Consider the following 18194-nt stretch of genomic DNA (forward strand, 5'->3'; position numbering starts at 1 on the left):
GCTCGGGTCGGGGCTAGTGCCTGGGGAGATCCACATGTCGAGACTGGCCAGGCCGGGAGCGTGGTGACCGAGGGTTATGGGTGACCCGATTGTGGGTTTTTGCCAATTCCCCCCCGGAGTTCACCACGCCCCGGGGCACGGCTCGGTTCTGGGCCCCGTTTGGCGATTTTAGCCGACCCGAGCCCCCGAGGGCAGGATTGAACACGAGTGACCTATTTCAAGTCAAGATCCTTCAAAAGGAAACAACAGCACAGATACAGCCTTTAGGAAATCGAAAATGCTTTTATTGAAATAAAGATATAAGAGAAATAAGAATATGCATATGTGGTAGCCCCCGGCCAACCCTGCACGCCCGAGGGGGGTGCGGGGTTGGCCCGAGCCCGAAACCTGACACCCGATCCCACTTTAGGGGTAGAAGCGACGAAGGTGTTCGATGTTCCACGGGTTAGGCAGCTCTGTGCCGTCGCCCGTGGCCAGCCGAACGGAGCCCGGCCGGGGGACGCCGATCACTCGATACGGACCCTCCCACATTGGTGAGAGCTTGCTCAATCCAGCACGCGTTTGGACGCGGCGTAGGACGAGGTCGTCGACGCAGAGTGATCGGGCCCGGACGTGGCGCTGATGGTAGCGCCGCAGGCTCTGCTGGTAGCGCGCGGCTCGGAGGGCCGCGCGCCGCCTTCGCTCTTCCAAGTAGTCGAGGTCATCTCTGCGAAGTTGATCTTGATCAGCCTCGCAGTACATGGTGGCTCGAGGGGACCTCAGGGTGAGCTCGGATGGGAGAACCGCTTCCGCGCCGTAGACGAGGAAGAAAGGCGTTTCCCCGGTTGCTCGGCTTGGCGTGGTTCGGTTCGCCCAGAGCACCGCTGGCAACTCCTCGATCCACGAATCGCCGTGCTTCTTGAGGATGTTGAAGGTCTTGGTTTTAAGGCCTCTGAGGATTTCCGCATTGGCGCGCTCCACTTGGCCGTTGCTTCTGGGGTGAGCAGGTGAGGCGAAGCAGAGCTTGATGCCCATGTCTTCGCAGTAATCGCCGAAAAGTTCACTAGTGAATTGGGTGCCGTTATCCGTAATAATACGGTTAGGCACTCCAAACCGGGCTGTGATGCCCTTAATGAATTTAAGTGCAGAGTGCTTATCGATCTTGACGACCGGATAAGCCTCGGGCCACTTAGTGAACTTGTCGATCGCGACATACAGATACTCAAACCTGCCCGGGGCCCGCCTAAACGGTCCCAGGATATCGAGCCCCCAGACAGCAAATGGCCATGAAAGTGGTATGATCTGCAGGGCCTGGGCCGGCTGATGGATTTGCTTGGCGTGGAATTGACACGCTCTGCATCGCCGGACCAGGTCGACCGCATCATTGAGAGCTGTCGGCCAATAGAAACCTTGTCGAAAGGCTTTGCCAACCAAGGTGCGCGAGGCGGAGTGGGCTCCGCATTCGCCTTCATGGATACCGGCAAGAAGCTCGACGCCTTGTTCCCGAGGAATGCACTTCAGGAGGATTCCGTTAGCCGCGCGCCGATAGAGGGTCCCTTCTACCAGCACGTAGCGTTTGGAGATGCGCTGGACGCGTTCACTCCCTTCGCGGTCCTCGGGTAGAGTCTTATCTGTGAGGTATGCTTGGATCTCAGCGATCCAAGCAATCAATCTAAGGGAGCTGGGAGCGCTCCCCTCGGGTCCCGAGGCCTGGACTCCGACGGGCATCGGGGGCCTGTCAGGCGCGTCCGTCTCCCCTAAGGGGTCGGGTCGCGCCGACGGCTGGGCAAGCCTTTCTTCAAAGGCGCCCGGTGGGGTCTGGGCTCGCGAGGAAGCGAGCCGTGAGAGTTCGTCGGCAACCGTGTTATCCCGTCTGGGCACGTGCCGAAGCTCTATCCCGTCAAAATGGCGCTCCATACGCCGTACTTGGCGCACGTAAGCGTCCATCTGCGGGTCAGAGCACCGGTACTCCTTACAGACCTGGTTAACGACCAGCTGGGAGTCGCCTAACACCAGGAGGCGGCGGATCCCCAGTCCAGCTGCCACCCTGAGTCCCGCAAGGAGTCCCTCGTACTCTGCCATATTATTGGTCGCCCGAAAGTCAAGGCGAACCAAATATCTGAGGACGTCTCCGCTCGGCGAGGTCAACGTGACCCCCGCACCGGCGCCCTGAAGAGACAGGGAGCCGTCGAACTGCATCACCCAATGGGCGGTGTGAGGCAGCTGCGAGGGGCCCGAGCTGGCCTCGGGGACTGAGACGGGCTCGGGAGCTGGGGTCCACTCTGCCACAAAATCGGCGAGGGCCTGGCTCTTGATAGCGTGGCGTGGTTCAAAGTGCAAATCAAACTCAGAAAGTTCGATTGCCCATTTCACCACCCGTCCAGTACCCTCTCGATTATGCAAGATTTGGCCGAGGGGGTAAGACGTAACCACCGTGACCCGATGTGTCACGCCCAGAAATTTAGCCCAAAATTTCCAGACTATTTTGTGTATTAAATCCCTGTCCAGGACCAGCCAGGGTACACAAAACGACAAGTAATATACAGTTCCAAACGTAAATAAAGCGTAAAATACTTACAGAAGAGGCACTTAGTCCTCACACCGAAACAAAAGCAGCAGCAGCGGAAAAAGGCGATCCTAGCGGGGCTTCAGCTCCACTCCACAGGCAAAACTCAACTGGGGTCTGAGCCTTGGTCTTCTAACTTCGTCTTCAGCTCAGAAGCACTACACTTCTGAAAAGGGGGAATAATAGCAAGGCTGAGTACAACCACCGTACTCAGCAAGCCACACCAACGATGCAGACGTGCAAGGGGAACACAAGGACGGTTTGTGGCTATTTGCATAAAGGCGGTTGTAAAACATTTTATTGAGCAAAACAGTAAAACCGTTGAGTAATTAAAGTAACATTAAATCTCCACTGATCAACGCTACACCACGTTGAACAGGCCCAACCAACCCACCTAAACTACAGTGTATTAGGTCGATTTATTGAGGTGGGACTAATCACGGTGAATCTGGTCGACCGCCCATTACGGTGAATCACGGTGAATGGGCTGACATCTTCTTCCTCCTCCTGTCACACCGCCCTGTCCGAGCAGTAGATCCGGGGGCGGCCGAAGCTGCCACACCGGAACCGGAGGGGTTCCAGGTCCATGCCTCTTCCTTACGAGCCACTCGGTCCGCGAGCTGAAAAAGCTCCGCGGTAGTCTGGGGCTCTTTGGAGGCGATCTTTTCGAGCATGCGGTTGTGCCGCACACCCCCCCTGAACGCGTAGATCACCGCGTGTGCAGGGATGCATGGTATGGTGTTGCGGACTTGACAGAACCGCTGAATGTATGAGCGAAGTGACTCATCATCCCTTCGCTGGACTGCATGTAAGTCCGCTTCTTCACCTGGGCGCGGATATGTGCCTTGAAAGTTCATGGTGAACTGTTGGCACAAATCCTCCCAAGAGTGGACGGACGCGGGTGGCAAGTTCATTAGCCAACCCCGTGCCTGTCCCTTCAGGGCCATGGGAAAGAAATTCACCATGACCCTGTCGTCACCCCCGGCGGCCTCGATCCCAGTCGTGTAGACCTGGAGAAACTCGGCGGGGTTGACGCTCCCGTCATATTTTTCGGCGATGGTAGGCCGGAACCTTGGGGGCCAACGGACGTTCCGAAGGCTCGCCACAAAGGCTCTACAGCCGACACCACCAACCGGGGGCACGGAGGGCTGATCCCCGCGTCCGTGTTGATGTGACACTCCGGACGAGGAGGCGCCCTCCGTTGCGTAGGCAGCACGTCGGCCATTACGCCGGCGCTCGATACTGATGCGGGCATCCGGCCCCCCACGCAGATCTTCCTGGGTCGGAGGCGCTGACGAAGGAGTGGCGGCCGAATGGCGAGCAACAGCCACCGCTCGCCGCGCCCTCCGCCTTGACGATACGGAGCCGGTGGTAGCAGCGCCAGAGGTCTTGGTGGCGGAGGACCGCCCACCAGCACCTAGGCGCTGCCGTGCCGTCATGACCAAGTTGGCCACGTCGTCCAGCCAACGTTGGGCTGGAGACTCCGGGTCAGGGACAATGGGCGGGTGACGTAGGAGCGCGCCCGCAGCTTGGAGCGCGCCCTGGGGCGTGCTGCCGTCGCCGTAGACGAGGAGGCGACGCTCCCCATCTCGCCGCCCTTCCCCATCACCCGTGGATGTCGAAGTCGCGGATCCTTCGACCCTCTCGAGCGCCTCCTCCCGCCTAGGACTTTGGCGTGGAGGGGGCGGTGGAGTACGAGCTCGACGGCGTGGGTTTGGCTCCCCGTCGTCACCGCTAACACTCGGAGAGAGGTTGTGCGCCTTTGCTTGTTCAGCCATTGGGCTGAACAGGAAAAGCTTGGCGCACACGAAAGAATGCGAGAGCTTAGAAAAACACACGCAGAGCCCCCTACCTGGCGCGCCAGATGACGGAGCGTGGGGCTCCTCACCGGGAGACCGCGCAGGCCCCCCTTTGCCGGTTCGGCCGGGGGCCCTGGGTGAGATTCTAAGCTCCTAGTCTGTGGAAAGTTCGCGAGAATGGAAAAAGCACAAGACACGGGCGATGTATACAGGTTCGGGCCGCTGAGAAGCGTAATACCCTACTCCTGTGTTCTGGTGGATCTGTGTATGAAGAAGCTACCAAGAGCTGGAGAGCCAGAGAGCTCTTATTCTAAAAACCCTCTTCTCCTCTCCCGATCATCCCCCCTTTCAGCCTCCTCCCTTAAGTGGGCAAGGTCCTCCTTTTATATCTCAAGGGGATACCACATGCACCACTTCTCCCTCTCCCCCTTTTTGGGTGGGAGCCCATCCTATCTATAGTAAAACTTGGCTTGCCTTCTCTTGGAAGCTGAAACACTGCCTGTTTTTGAGTGTGGCCACGCGTCCTCGTTCGTCTGACCTCGGGGATCACCCTGTCATCTCTTCATAAATGGGCGGAGATTTGCAACGGCTGCTGCCCGAGTGACCCTTCTGATGGGACGGCCCATACCTACCTCCACTCAGCCGGAAGCAGGTGCAACGTGGGAACACAGTTGTCTTCTGGCGACATAACCAGTGTCAGACCAGTCACAGACTGGTCACCTTTGTCCACCACGTGTCAGTTTAGCAATCTGCATGTTCGTCCTTCTTCATACAACGTCTTGCTTATAAAGGTTGGGATAAAGCCTGGCATATATCTGACTAGGACCAACGTGCCATCTCCAGGAGCTAGCACGCTGGCTCCGGCTAGGGACGAGTGCCTAGAGACTCTCATTCTGACAGGACGGGGCGAGGCGTGTGTCAGATCGCCTGTTGCCACCTAACCCGCAATCTGACCGATCTGTGACCGGTCACAGACCGGATAAACGAGCGTGCCATACTGCGCTACATGTGGCGTGACGCGCTCGTCCAAACCGCAATAAATGCGGTTAGGTGAGCCCCGCTATGCTCACCTACCCCATATACGCGGCGCAAAACCCACAAGGGGTCGGGGCGCCTCGGCCCTCGGGGCCGAGACGGGAGCGGTCCGACCCCTCGGGGAGACAAAGAGAAGGGCGGTCGTATCACCCTCGGGCCCGACCCCCCCGAGGGGGTTAGGCCACGTGGGTGATCGTGTCTGCCTCAAGTCTCTAAGTCATGATACTCCCGGTCCCATGTCACCGACACATGTACATCTCAGCAATAGACTAGATAATAGTAAACCACTTCAATGGTATGTCTACATGGATATCTATAGCTCTCTAATCCATTGCCTCGTTTTTCTCTATAGACTATCTCCAGGATAGTAGATAGCTTTGCTCTCTCTATTCATTTAATCTTTTCCAAGTAGGAAAATATGCTGACATTGATCTCTTGTAGAGAGCCTATAGATAATCATTGCGGGTGCCCTAATAAGTACGGTGGTTGAACATTACACAATTCTCAATCCAGCACAGTAATTACCAAATCACTCTAGTTAGAAAACACATTATCTCTCATTTCCCCCCTTAAGAGCAGGTACAATAGCAGGCTATTAGCCAGCTGTAAACATATTTTAATGAGATAAAGGATGAGAGAGAAGAGCAGCGGGCTACAGATCTATAGCCAGCTGCAGCACGGACTCCAAGACATAATGTGTGTATGACAGGTGGAACCAAGTATTAATAGTATAGTAAGCAACTATTATATAAATTGGCTATTAGATTGGCTACAAATGAATTAGAGTTAGCAGTGGGCTATACTATTAAACTTGCTCTAATAAAACGGTAAAACGGTCATTCCTGTACACAACGCATTAAATGCTCCCTTTCCTTACAATTCCCCAAAAAAACCGCAACACCCCTTCCCTCCCATCATCACTCCCCTACTCCCACTCTTCCCCTCCCCACCCCCACCTCACTCCGCCGCCGCCGCCGCCACCCCATGTCGCCGACGACGCCGCCACCGCCGCCGCCGGAAACCTAGCCAGCCAGCCATCCAGCAAACTGCGAACCCCAACAATGCCGCGCTCGTCGACCACCCGCCCCGCCGCCCCCGTCCGCCTCCGCCGCAGGCCGCTGAAAACCCCCCTCGTCGTTGCTGCCGCTGCCGCCTCATCGTCCGCCGCCGTGGGGCTGCCCCGCGGGGGCGGGCCGGGCACGCCGCACCTGCGGTGGGGCGCCGGGGAGCGGGAGGAGGAGGAGAACGGCGGGGAGAAGGGGAATGCGGTGGGGGCGCCCGGCCGCCGCTCCGTGAGGCGGCTCGCCGCGGCGGTGTGGCGGCTGCGGCCGGCGGAGGAGGCGCCTCCTCCGGCTTCCCGCCACGCCGCGGATCGTGCCTGCCTCGAGGTAACCACGTCTCTTCCTCCGTTCGAACACCCTCAAATTTCACCACCCCCAATTTTAGCCCGCATTTTGCTCCAATTTGCGCCGATTTGGGACGAACGGGTGGCCGCATTGAATCCCGCACCACCACCTCGTGTACCGCCGCCGTTCATGCCCGTGGCGGCAGGGCAGCAGTAGAGGCGTTTAGCCGTTGCGGCAGCTGTACGGCGCTCTCCAGATCGAAGCACAGATCCCGCCATTAATGGCGTCCTATCAGCATTTGGTGATCCATCTTGATCGTTGGGAGTGGCATTTATTGACAACCCTATCGCCATGGGCGCGTTTCTTGTGATCCGCTAATCTTTTGCTCATGTGATCCATCCACTCCTACTCCTCTTTACGTGGGGACCCGGCTCTGGCATTGAATCTTCGGCGCGCAGAGAGCAATCAGTGTGTACTTCTGTACCGTGCTTGGTTCTTGATATGGAAGTAATCCGCCTGTCCCCTGCTGCTACTGTTGCTGCTGCTTCTAGTTCTTTGGATGCTGGAATTTACTGGTACCTTGTCAGCTTCTTGCTGTAATGGGAATGTTTCTACTGCGGTTATTATAGGTGTCAGCTCTGTGCATCTGACAATTTGGTTCCAAGAGCAAACAAATGCATTGTTTGTGTGAGCTGGGTTCAGAGATGTCTCGCAGTAACTTTGTGGAGGCTGGGGGGTTGCTCTGGTGTTTCATGGTGGAAAGATACGACCAATCGAAAAGCAGTATAACTGCTAGAGTTTTATAGACATGGATATTCATCTTGGGTTATCTGCGCAATAGTTTTGTTTGTGACTTGTGAGCTTTGCTTGTTTTGATGTGAGAGTTATTTTAAAATGTAACAACATGAATCAGCAGATCTGACTCTGGATGTCTAAATTTGTTACCTTCATAGTAACAGAGTGAGTCATATGCTTCTGGGAGGAGATGAAAATGAAAACATTTTTAGTTTCTGGTTATTGACATTCTGTTGGTCGTATGTTAACTTGTTGGTTACATTTACTTATGACAGCATATACCAAGGCATCTACAAGTCCAACTACTTAGGAAGGATCATGTTAGCACTCGATATGGCCTGAAGAATGAGACTTCAAGCCCCATATCTGTCTTGGAACGACATAGTGGAGAGCTCCACAAGGTAATGCTAGAAACTGCTTGCTTCAAACTTGCTGGTATTTCTTCTGTACTGTATAGTTAATTTGGCGGATTTAATTGTGTAGGGCCAACTTCATCTTGCTTCAGACGTGTTGCCTATAACCAGCTTGGAGAATGTAACAAAGTGGGAGCCTGACGGCATAGAGGGGATAGAATCAGATGGTGCCTATGTGATCGCCAGCCAACTAAATCTCATTGAAGAACAGAAAGGGGAAAATTATGTATCGAACCTCCAGGTGGAGCTTCAACAGACACGGGATAGGGTCGGCAAGCTAGAAGCTGAGCGGATTTCAGCCAAGAAGCAACTTGACCACTTGTTCAAGAAACTGACAGAGGAGAAAGCAGCTTGGCGGAAGAGAGAGCACAAGAAGGTTCAAGCCATTCTTGAAGATATGAAGGCAGACCTTGAACATGAGAAGAAGAACCGTAGGCAACTAGAGAAGATTAACATAAAGCTTGTTGATGAGTTGAAGGAGGTCAAAATGGCAGCAAACAATCTGTTGCAGGAGTATGACAACGAGAGGAAGACACGTGAACTCACTGAGGAGGTGTGCACCAAGCTGGTGAGGGAGTTAGAGGAACACAAGGCCGAGATTGAAGGCCTGAAGCAAGACTCTCTGAAACTGCGTGCAGAGGTGGATGAGGACAGAAAATTGCTGCAGATGGCTGAGGTGTGGCGTGAAGAGCGTGTGCAGATGAAACTTGTTGATGCTAAACTCACCCTTGAAGCCAAATACGAAGAGTTGAGCAAACTGCAACTAGATGTTGAGGCAATCATCGCCTCTTTCAGTGACACCAAGGGAGACGATACCATAGTACAAACAGCAAAAAACATCTTACAGTCAATTGAATCAACCAGGGAACAGGAGATCAAATTCACGTATGAACCACCACCAGCATCGGATGATATACTAGCAATCATTGAAGAGTTACGCCCTAGTGAAGAGCTCGAGACAAGGGAAACTGAACCATGCCATAAGCACAACTCTCCAGTACACGAATCAGAAAACCAGCAAGATTCCCCAATGACTGACATATTCCTGGAGAACCCAACCAAACTGTACTCAAATAGAAGCCATTACAATGAGAGTGACATGGGTGATTCCAGCAGCTGGGAAACCATAAGCAATGAAGAGATGCAGGGGTCGAGCTCTTCAAGGAATGGAAGCGAACCTTCAGTCAACAAGATATGTGACAAGATTTCCTGGACCAGTGGGGATGATTCTGAGGCTGGGCAGAATGACAACCTGAGTGGTGAGTTGAGCAAGGCCTACTTCGCAGACAGAAAACCATCCAAGAAGAAAGAGTCAGCCATATCAAAGTTCTGGAAGTCATCCCCTCTGAAAAACTGCGAAATCTTCAAGATAGATGTCGTGGAGATGATGAACAGGAGATCATCGAACGAAAGGCTGTCAAATGGCATGCATTCTTCGAACGAAGGCGCCAATCAAGATGCAGGACTCAGCTCGCCAAGTATAGGGCAATGGAGCTCACCTGACTCGATGAACAGCCAACTCAACCGCGGGTTCAGAGGCTGCATGGAGCTGGTTCAGAAGCAGAGCTTAAAGGCGAAGCTTCTAGAAGCTCGGATGGAGAGCCAGAAGATCCAGCTCCGCCATGTGCTCAACCAGAAAACCTAGAACTGCAAGAATTGAAGAGCGACAGGCACTTTTAACCCTGCAATTTACAGCAAGAAATAAGGCCAGGCACACGATTTACTCCATTTTCTCTTGTGCATTGTAGCATGTAGCCTAGTCTCCTGTACTTTTAGTCTTTTTACTCCATAGAAATGAATAGCTAGCTGGTTGTAGCCTTGTAGTGGTAGGCAGCCTGGCAGTAGTTGATGTTGTCGTATTGTTGTAGTACTGAATTCTGCTTGGATGCGTAACGTAGCAACATAATACAAGCAGCATTTTTCAGACAAAGTTCAGCATTGTCAATGAAAATTTGTAATCTCGATCTCTCCCCATCGTTAAAGCTCTAATTCAGATCGGCTTTCGTGTTTTGAAGGTTTGTCATATCCTAGGTTAATTACGAGCTTGCTGTATTTGATTCAGTGATATTTGAATTTTCTGAACATATTTTAAAAGAATGAAATAAACTCAAGCAGGAAAATATCTCAGTTAGATCCAGTCTTTTTTTCAAGCAAAGGAGGGTCTATGTTTGATTTCTTAAAAATAATTCCAAACAATTCATATAAATGTTTATTTGGCATTATAGTTCACAAGAGACGAAATTTGAACAAGGAGTTTCATTTCAGTTGTATATGCTACTTCCTCCGTTTCACAATGCAAATATGAATGTGGGAAATGCTAGAATGACTTATATTGTGAAACGGAGGGAGTACGTAAATATATGTAACATCGACAAATGGAAATTTTTCCATTTGCTCATGCGGTCATGCCTCGAAGCATGTATGAAATCTCTCTAAAAACACACAAATTATAGCCAGATGCAATGCAACAAAGACTTGAGAAATCAGTGCAAGCAATTCCAGTAACTCGTTCAGCAGCAGCCTTGTGCACCAAACATTTGCAGAAAGCACAACCAAGCCACACTGGAGTAGCATAGATTTGCGGTAAGTAGACAGTTTGGAGATTTCTAGAATGGTTAGCCAGGTACATAGTTCTTGAACACATGTCACTATTTTTCAACCGCTAGATTCCAAGTACAATATCTCATTGACACGGCATTACAAGATTATCATGGATGGCACAGGAGTTGACATTACACATTGCTTTGCTTATACAGCTTCGTGTCCAGCACTTGCTTCCCGCACATTGCACATACACCTGAAACAAGTCAATATTATGGTCAGAAATCAGAATTAGTAAATAATAATGGATAGTTCTCATAATACTGAGCATGTCTCAGATAATATTCACTTGGACTGCAAGAATGCACATGTATCAGGTTAAAAAAGAAACAGCATTGTTCTTGTAAGTCAATGATGCCAATTAGGAACAGGGTGTTCCTGACGGAGCGAGTTCCTTACCTTTTGAATATGCACAGGTGTGGCAGTACTTGGCGTCCTGGTGGACCTGCTGCTTGCAGATTACACATTTAGTGTTTCCATATGGAGTCCACCTGATATTAAAATGTTGTACATATTATTAGCTTACATTCACAACAAAATATCTTTTGAATACAATTTAAAAACTTAAGATTTACAGGTAGTAGAAAAGGCACAAAATACTTTACTGAAAGGAAACAAGATGGCTTTTTCAGGGAAACGTGCAGTAATTGTTCAGGATTGGCTAAAACAGTTGGCTATGTTCAATCCGGTTTTGGAAGGGGTTGGGCAACATGTGCGCTACATGCGAAGTGCTTTTTATTCCTTGCTGGTACGCCTCCTTCTAGCCAGTACAAGTGTGAAATATGATTTCAAATGATTTGTCCAACCTGTTTTTGAACAAAGCTACCAGCATAATATATACTATGAAAAATTCAAGAGTATGCAGGATCAACACAGCAATTTTGAATTTTAAGTTGAAGGCACCGAAAGAAAAGGACTGAACATCTGGCTATCTTCATCATATATCAATATGAAAGCCCGTACCTCTTCTCCCACTCCACAAAACCCTTTACTCTTGGCTCCCCTTCTCTCTAAAAGGCTCAGCGGTTTTGATGGGTTGTTTTCCTTTTTGCTATGTGCAATTGAATAATGCTATTTGTAAACATTCCTCCAGTAATGGAGGATAAGCTACCGTGGTCCCAAACAGTTGGATGGGTCTTTATAAACATTCCTCCACATGGATTGAGGAAACAAGAGCAAAAGAACCTTGCAGCCTTGCCCCATCTAAGTATTGGCGGTCGTGTTGATGGAGAAATGAGTTTGTAGTTACAGGATGATGGCGAAAAATGACCGTGGCATGATTTTTTTTTAAAAAAAAAAACCAGCATTGTTGAACTTCAAGTTCACCAACATCATTCAATCAAAATAACAGTTATAACTATTATGGATCTTAATTAAAGGGTGATATTCATTTTCTTGGAAGAATTATGATCCCCAATCAGTGACTTCTATAGCTATTGTTTGAATCACACACATGATCTACCCATTCCTTAGTTAACACACTTGAAATTTCCCCCAAAAGCGATATAATCCAGGAACATAAGGCACACAAGATTGGGCACAAAACGAACAACCGTCAACGATTTCTAACCTAATCAACCAATCAATCTCTGGGGGATTCGCACCATCGAAATCAAACCTACGCTATCTGAATCCCCGATCGCTGCTGCTACGGATGGGGACACGGAATCAAAAGAAAGATCGGGGAGTAAAGGGATCGACCTGTTCTTCTTGGAGAGGAGCTTGTTCTCGTTGATCTTGCGGCCGCCGCTCTCGTTGGTGTTGCTGGCCCCCTCCTTCCACTTGTCCGGCACGATCACCTTCCCCAGCTTCTTCTCGCCTGCTCAAGCCCAAAACCACAACCCGGTTCAGCCGCGCACGCAAGAGAAAAAACCTAGGGCATGATCTTTCCAACCCAAAAAAAAAAAGAGAAAAAAAATCTAGGGCGAAACAGAAGAAATTGAGCGCGCGAACAGCTGATCCGGCGGCGGATCGAGGCGGGGGTAGAGATCCTTACACTTAGCGCACACCATCGCCGCCGCCGCCGCCGCCGCAGTTGGGGTTGTGGTCGAGGAGAGAGAGAGAGAAGAGGGGAAGAGGAGAGAGAGAGGCGGTGAGGAGTTCGGTTCGGGTCTGGACGATGGACCCGTTTATTAGCGGGTGGCCCACCCGGCCCGATTTCGTTTAGTGTTCGGATTTGTTTTATCAGACTCATAATAATAATTTTATTATACAGACTAAATTGCTCCCACGGTACAACAGCTTGGCAGGTGGGTGCGATATAGTGCAAGAACTTGAGAATTAAACGTTCGAGTGCAACAACTTGACAAGTGGGTACATTTTAGTACAAAAACTTGACAATTTAGTATTTTATTGCATCAACTTAGCTAAACATATGCTAGGTGAGTTTTTTTTTGGCACGATGTTAATATGCCATTACACGGCAATCCTATGGATATTACTTTATAATATTTAATTTAATCTTTAAGAATTATACTGCACATTCAATTTACATCTAATTACCTCTAACAATTTTTGTTTTCTTCACCTTCCCAAATCTCAACCGAAATATAATAATTTCTATATCCAGTTTGATTAACTTTCAATTATTGTTATTAGGATAAAAATATAAATATGCTTATATACAAATCCACACGAGTATATTGTCAAAAGAAGTGCTTAACAATTGAATATATATAAAAAAGTGCTTCAAATAATTAAGTTGTCGCATAACTTCTTAACTTATTGTATCAAAATCATGCATACCTTATAAGTTGTTGCATTTATGCGATCACTTATAAAGTTTTTATACTAAATTGCACCACCTACCATGTTGTTGCACTAGAACACTAATTTCTCAAGTTTTTGCACCAAATTGCACCCACCTACCAAGTTGATACACCGTGGGTGCAATTTACTCTTTATTATACTTACTCCCTCCATCCCAAAATATAACAACTTTTAGGCCTAAAGAGTTGTCCTAAAATATAGCAACTTCTCCATCAACATTCTCTTCCAACCAATCACAACCCTTCACCATTCACTTTTCTCACTTACCTTACTTCCACTACCCATCCAACCACATAGTCTACACTAATTAACAATGACATCTAAATATTCTGTTGTATAATCTGAACTTTAAAAGACCCTTCTTTCAAACTAAAAAATTTCACATGAATTTGAGGGGAAAATTTTCTTCTTTCTCAATAAAAACCTCAAATGCGAAGACATAGTTGCCACTTCACTATCATATTATAAACACATTTTTTGACTAAAGTATAGAAACAATCAAACAAACAATTTCCCAATTGTACTATGATAGCACGGAAACTTTACCAATTCGACAGTTCGATTCATGATTTCTTATTTTCTTTACTTATTTTTTCATTTAGTAGCATCTTATAATATCTTAAACATTAATAGTGAGTTCCAAAATGCATATATTGCGAAGTGTTGTAGACTTGACACAAGTCTTTTTGTTTACAGCTAATTATTTTTTAAGTGGTATGTGACGTATACCTTGACAGCGAAATGCCCGTGGTGCTTTTCATAGGAGTGAGCGTATATGTTTGTACTGTGTTTTTTTAAATAAAAATAAGGTACTCCATCGTTTCATATTATATAAATCATTTGATTCTTTTTATAGTCAAACTTTATTAAGTCTAATCAAATTTATAGTAAAAATTAGCAACATATAAAATATCAAATTAGTTTTATTAAATCTACTATATTTTGATAATATGTTTGTTTTGCGTTGAAAATATTACTATATTTTTTATAAATTTAATTAAACTAAAAAGAATTGACAAGAAAAAAAAAATCAAACGACTTAGGAAACAAATAGAGTATATACAATTAAAAATGCTAATCACTCCACCTCTCCTGATTTCGACTGAAAACGGAATTTTAGTGGCGCGGGTAATCTCAAAGAAAAAAGAAATACTATCTGAGAAAACGGCGAAATGATCATAATAATATCTCCCCTTTCCTCCTATCCTAGTCACCTCCTGCTCCGTCTCACTCTTGCTTGCCTCTCTGCGTGATCCCGATCTGCAGAGCTCGCCGCCGGCGAGCTAAGCCCCGGAGGCGCGCGCGTGGACGCCCCCCCCCCCCTTCTCCTCCGAGCAGCGGCCACCGGTGGCCGCCGCCGCCATCTCGGTCTCGAATCGAGGTGGACAGGTATTCGTTCTCGTCTCCTTCCTCTTCCCCGCGCCGCTTGATGAGTCGTTATTAGATTGGAGATCCATCAGGGATGGCTGGGTTGATTTGTTTCCCTCAGAATTACGCATGAGTTTTTTTCTTACTGCGGTGGTAGTGGGTTAGTCAGCGACAGCCGTTTGTTACCAAGGAAAATATTTTTGGGGGTGTTGGTTTGGCTTTTGTTCTTGTTTGGTTTGTTTTGATCAGCAAAATTTTTCACTTTTGCATCATCAGCAGATCTGTCTGTCCATTATAACCACACTATTGATGCTCTTATCCATCAATTCCTGAATCATATCCTTTCTCTTTTTTTGCAGAAAAAAGTCATCAGCTTTCTGCATGCGATTTGGTAGATACTGACACGTCTTGATTCTGCTCAAGGAAGGCAGCTGATTGATTGGTTGGGAGGGCAAACTAAAAGGGGTGTAATCTTGGCCAATTCGATAGAAAAACACAGAGATTTAGTGGCGAGAATGGATTGGCTGTCCGCGAACCTGCAGGTGAACCCTCAGGTGACTGTCCATGGGGACTGGGTGTCAGCAGTCATGCCGCTGATGAAGCTGCTGTGCTTGACGGTCATCGGCCTTGTGCTGTCCAACCCGAGGACGCAGATCATCCCCAAGGCCACCTTCAAGCTCCTGAGCAAGCTCGTCTTTGCGCTGTTCCTGCCATGCCTGATCTTTGTCCACCTTGGCCAGTCGGTCACAATTCAGAACATCCTCGACTGGTGGTTCATCCCGGTCAACGTGCTCATCAGCACGGCCATCGGGTGCATTCTTGGGTACATCGTCGCGCTGATCTGTCGCCCGCCGCCGCAGTTTTTCAGGTTCACGGTGATCATGACCGGATTTGGCAACACGGGTAACCTCCCAATCGCGATCATCGGGTCGGTTTGCCATACCACGGATCACCCCTTTGGTCCTGGATGCCACCGCAAGGGTGTCGCTTATGTTTCGTTTGCTCAATGGGTCGCTGTTATTCTTGTCTACACCTTGGTTTACCATATGATGGAGCCACCGATGCAATTCTACGAGATTGTAGGCGAAGGGAACGAGATTGTGGAAGAGCCTGCACAGATCAGCAACTACAGTAGATCTCTGCTTCATGAAGCGGAATGGCCAGGGATGGCTGACAAAGAAACGGAGCACTCAAAGACGCCATTCATTGCACGGGTTTTCATGAGTATTTCAGGCTCTTCACAGAATACATTTCCTGATATTGATTTTGCAGAAGAGGGCACTTCTGGTGCTGGACCTAGCAGTCCAAAATCGCTAAGGTGTTTGGCGGAGCCAAAGGTTGTAAGGAGGATCAGGGTTGTAGCTGAGAAGACTCCAATTCAGCATGTTCTCCAGCCACCAACCATCGCCTCCTTGCTCGCCATTGTCATCGGCATGGTTCCTTTGTTCAAAGATTTTGTGTTTGTGCCTGATGCACCACTGTCGTTCTTTACAGACAGTTTGGAGATTCTAGCTCAAGCCGTTGTACCCTCGGTGATGTTAATTCTAGGGGGCATGCTTGCAGAAGGACCCAAGGATAATGCCTTGGGTATCCGGACTATCACTGGTATAATTGTTGCAAGGCTCCTGATTCTCCCGTGCATTGGCATCGGTGTCGTCCTGCTGGCAGATCGGTTGCATCTGCTTGTCGAGGAAGACCACATGTACCGCTTTGTGCTGTCGCTACAGTACTCCACCCCTAGTGCCATCCTGCTTGGAGCGATTGCGAGCCTCAGAGGTTATGCTGTCAAGGAAGCATCGGCACTTCTATTCTGGCAGCACATTTGTGCGGTGCTATCTCTCTCCATCTACCTGATCGTATATTTCAGGTTGCTTACCATTTGAAAGATGATGGCCGGCCGCCTTCCAAAATTGGTTTGTAGCATTCATCCTCGGAAGTGATTTCTAGGGAGATGGGTACTTGAATGGATTTTCAACCACGTCTCCTTATGGTCAAGTGTATTTATAGTATATTTAATTTTTTTTTAGCGATTTATATTTCAGATACATGTAGAACTTGAGAACATGAGATATGTTCTTGTCGTTCATTAGTGTCAATATATTGCTGTTCGCTTGCACATTTCTTGATCCGATTACAGCATTACAGTTGCTGCTCAAAAGTTGTACAAGTACTGCTACATTAGAAGTCAATATATTGCTGTTTGATGCAGTGATGCTTAAATATACATGCTCTTATGGATTAAATGTATGTAATTTGTTAGTGATTTGTATTTCAGTTACATGTAGAACTTGAGAACAGGATATATATGCTCTTGTTGTTCATTAGTGTCAATATATATTGCTGTTCACTTGTGCATTTCTTGATTCGATTGCAGCATTACAGTTGCTACCCCAAGTTGTCCTTTTCTAACAGCTTCATTAGAAGTAATATATTTGTTATATGATGTTTAAAATACTAGATGATGTCCCGCGCTTTGCGGGATATATGTTAGATATTGGAGAAATGATGAAATGATTTGGATTGAAATATTATAAAAATGATTTGAGAATGTTGATTTAGCATATGTATGTTTAGCTTTAGAATAAAATAAATTGTAGATATAATTACTATATGCTTGCATTTTGAGCTTTGTGTGCTTAATGGGTTGATGTGGCATTCTTGCATGTAGGTTTTAGAAGTGCTAATAAATACTATGCTTGTATGTTGAGCTTTAGGTGTTTAGTGGATATTAGCTTTATAGAAAGAAGGGATAAGTGTCAGTGATAGATTTGAACGGCATTTAACAGTATTTTTTCACTCATTGATCGTCTTCTAATGGTCAGAAGACACTGCCTTTTAAGATGATGAAAGACAGCATTTATTTTTATTTTTCTTCAAGTTGAAGACTAAAGCAATGAACTTAAAATTAGCATCCATTTGATCAATTCCCAAGCATAGAATTCAAACTTGGAGATCCATCCTTCTGAACTGACAACAATAATAATAATGCATTTTGAAGTAAACTGAGGGAGTGATGATTAAGGTTATTGTAATTTGTTCAAGGCGCTGACAAGTGGGGTCGTCTCTACTATTTTATTTCTTGGACTGGAATCCTGAACATGGTTTTGGTCTAGGAATCTTCTGCTTAGCTTTAACATGAACATTTAATGTTTAGATCGGATCAGAGAGGCTAATGATCTTGTTAACCCTTCTATTCTTAGCACTACAAAGCACATGGCATAATAATGTATCTTTATTGTCACTCCCACTGGGAAATGCGAAGGGGGCTCTGGTCTTATGGACATTCATTTTGATCAGTGCACAGATTGTCTTAGATGGATGCACATCATCAGGACAGTGCTAGACAGATCAAGGATCAAATATTGTTTAATGTAATCCTGCAGGAATCATCCATTGTTTATTAATGGCTTCAGATTTGATCTTGGTGTCGCTACATGTCATTGTTTAATGGCTTAATGCCGTGAGATCTGTCAGATACTCAGATGATGCACCAATAGTATTTGCTGTCCTGTTTTATTCCTCA

The 18194-nt window shown here is 47.6% G+C and overlaps 3 protein-coding genes across 3 annotated transcripts; 2 read left to right on the forward strand and 1 right to left on the reverse strand.

Annotated features, from left to right (window-relative positions):
* Nucleotides 1-6248: 6248 nt before the first annotated feature.
* LOC4344849 (uncharacterized) lies at nt 6249-9943 on the forward strand. The gene is made up of 3 exons (XM_015793713.3): nt 6249-6767; nt 7796-7921; nt 8004-9943. Exons 1-3 carry the CDS (start codon nt 6441-6443, stop codon nt 9576-9578), a joined length of 2028 nt encoding a protein of 675 aa, XP_015649199.1. The 5' UTR covers nt 6249-6440; the 3' UTR covers nt 9579-9943.
* Nucleotides 9944-10416: 473 nt separating this feature from the next.
* LOC4344850 (uncharacterized) lies at nt 10417-12661 on the reverse strand. Its single transcript, XM_015793242.3, has 4 exons — nt 12531-12661; nt 12236-12353; nt 10934-11025; nt 10417-10730 (listed from the first exon to the last, which is right to left on the reverse strand). Exons 1-4 carry the CDS (start codon nt 12544-12546, stop codon nt 10666-10668), a joined length of 291 nt encoding a protein of 96 aa, XP_015648728.1. The 5' UTR covers nt 12547-12661; the 3' UTR covers nt 10417-10665.
* A 1854-nt stretch (nt 12662-14515) lies between these two features.
* LOC4344852 (protein PIN-LIKES 2) lies at nt 14516-16893 on the forward strand. The gene is made up of 2 exons (XM_015795366.3): nt 14516-14692; nt 15031-16893. The coding sequence occupies exon 2, from the start codon at nt 15187-15189 to the stop codon at nt 16552-16554; it is 1368 nt and encodes a 455-aa protein (XP_015650852.1). The 5' UTR covers nt 14516-14692; nt 15031-15186; the 3' UTR covers nt 16555-16893.
* The last annotated feature ends 1301 nt before the right edge of the window (nt 16894-18194 follow it).

The sequence above is a fragment of the Oryza sativa genome, chromosome 8 (genome assembly GCF_034140825.1).
Source record: "Oryza sativa Japonica Group chromosome 8, ASM3414082v1".
NCBI lineage: Eukaryota > Viridiplantae > Streptophyta > Magnoliopsida > Poales > Poaceae > Oryza > Oryza sativa.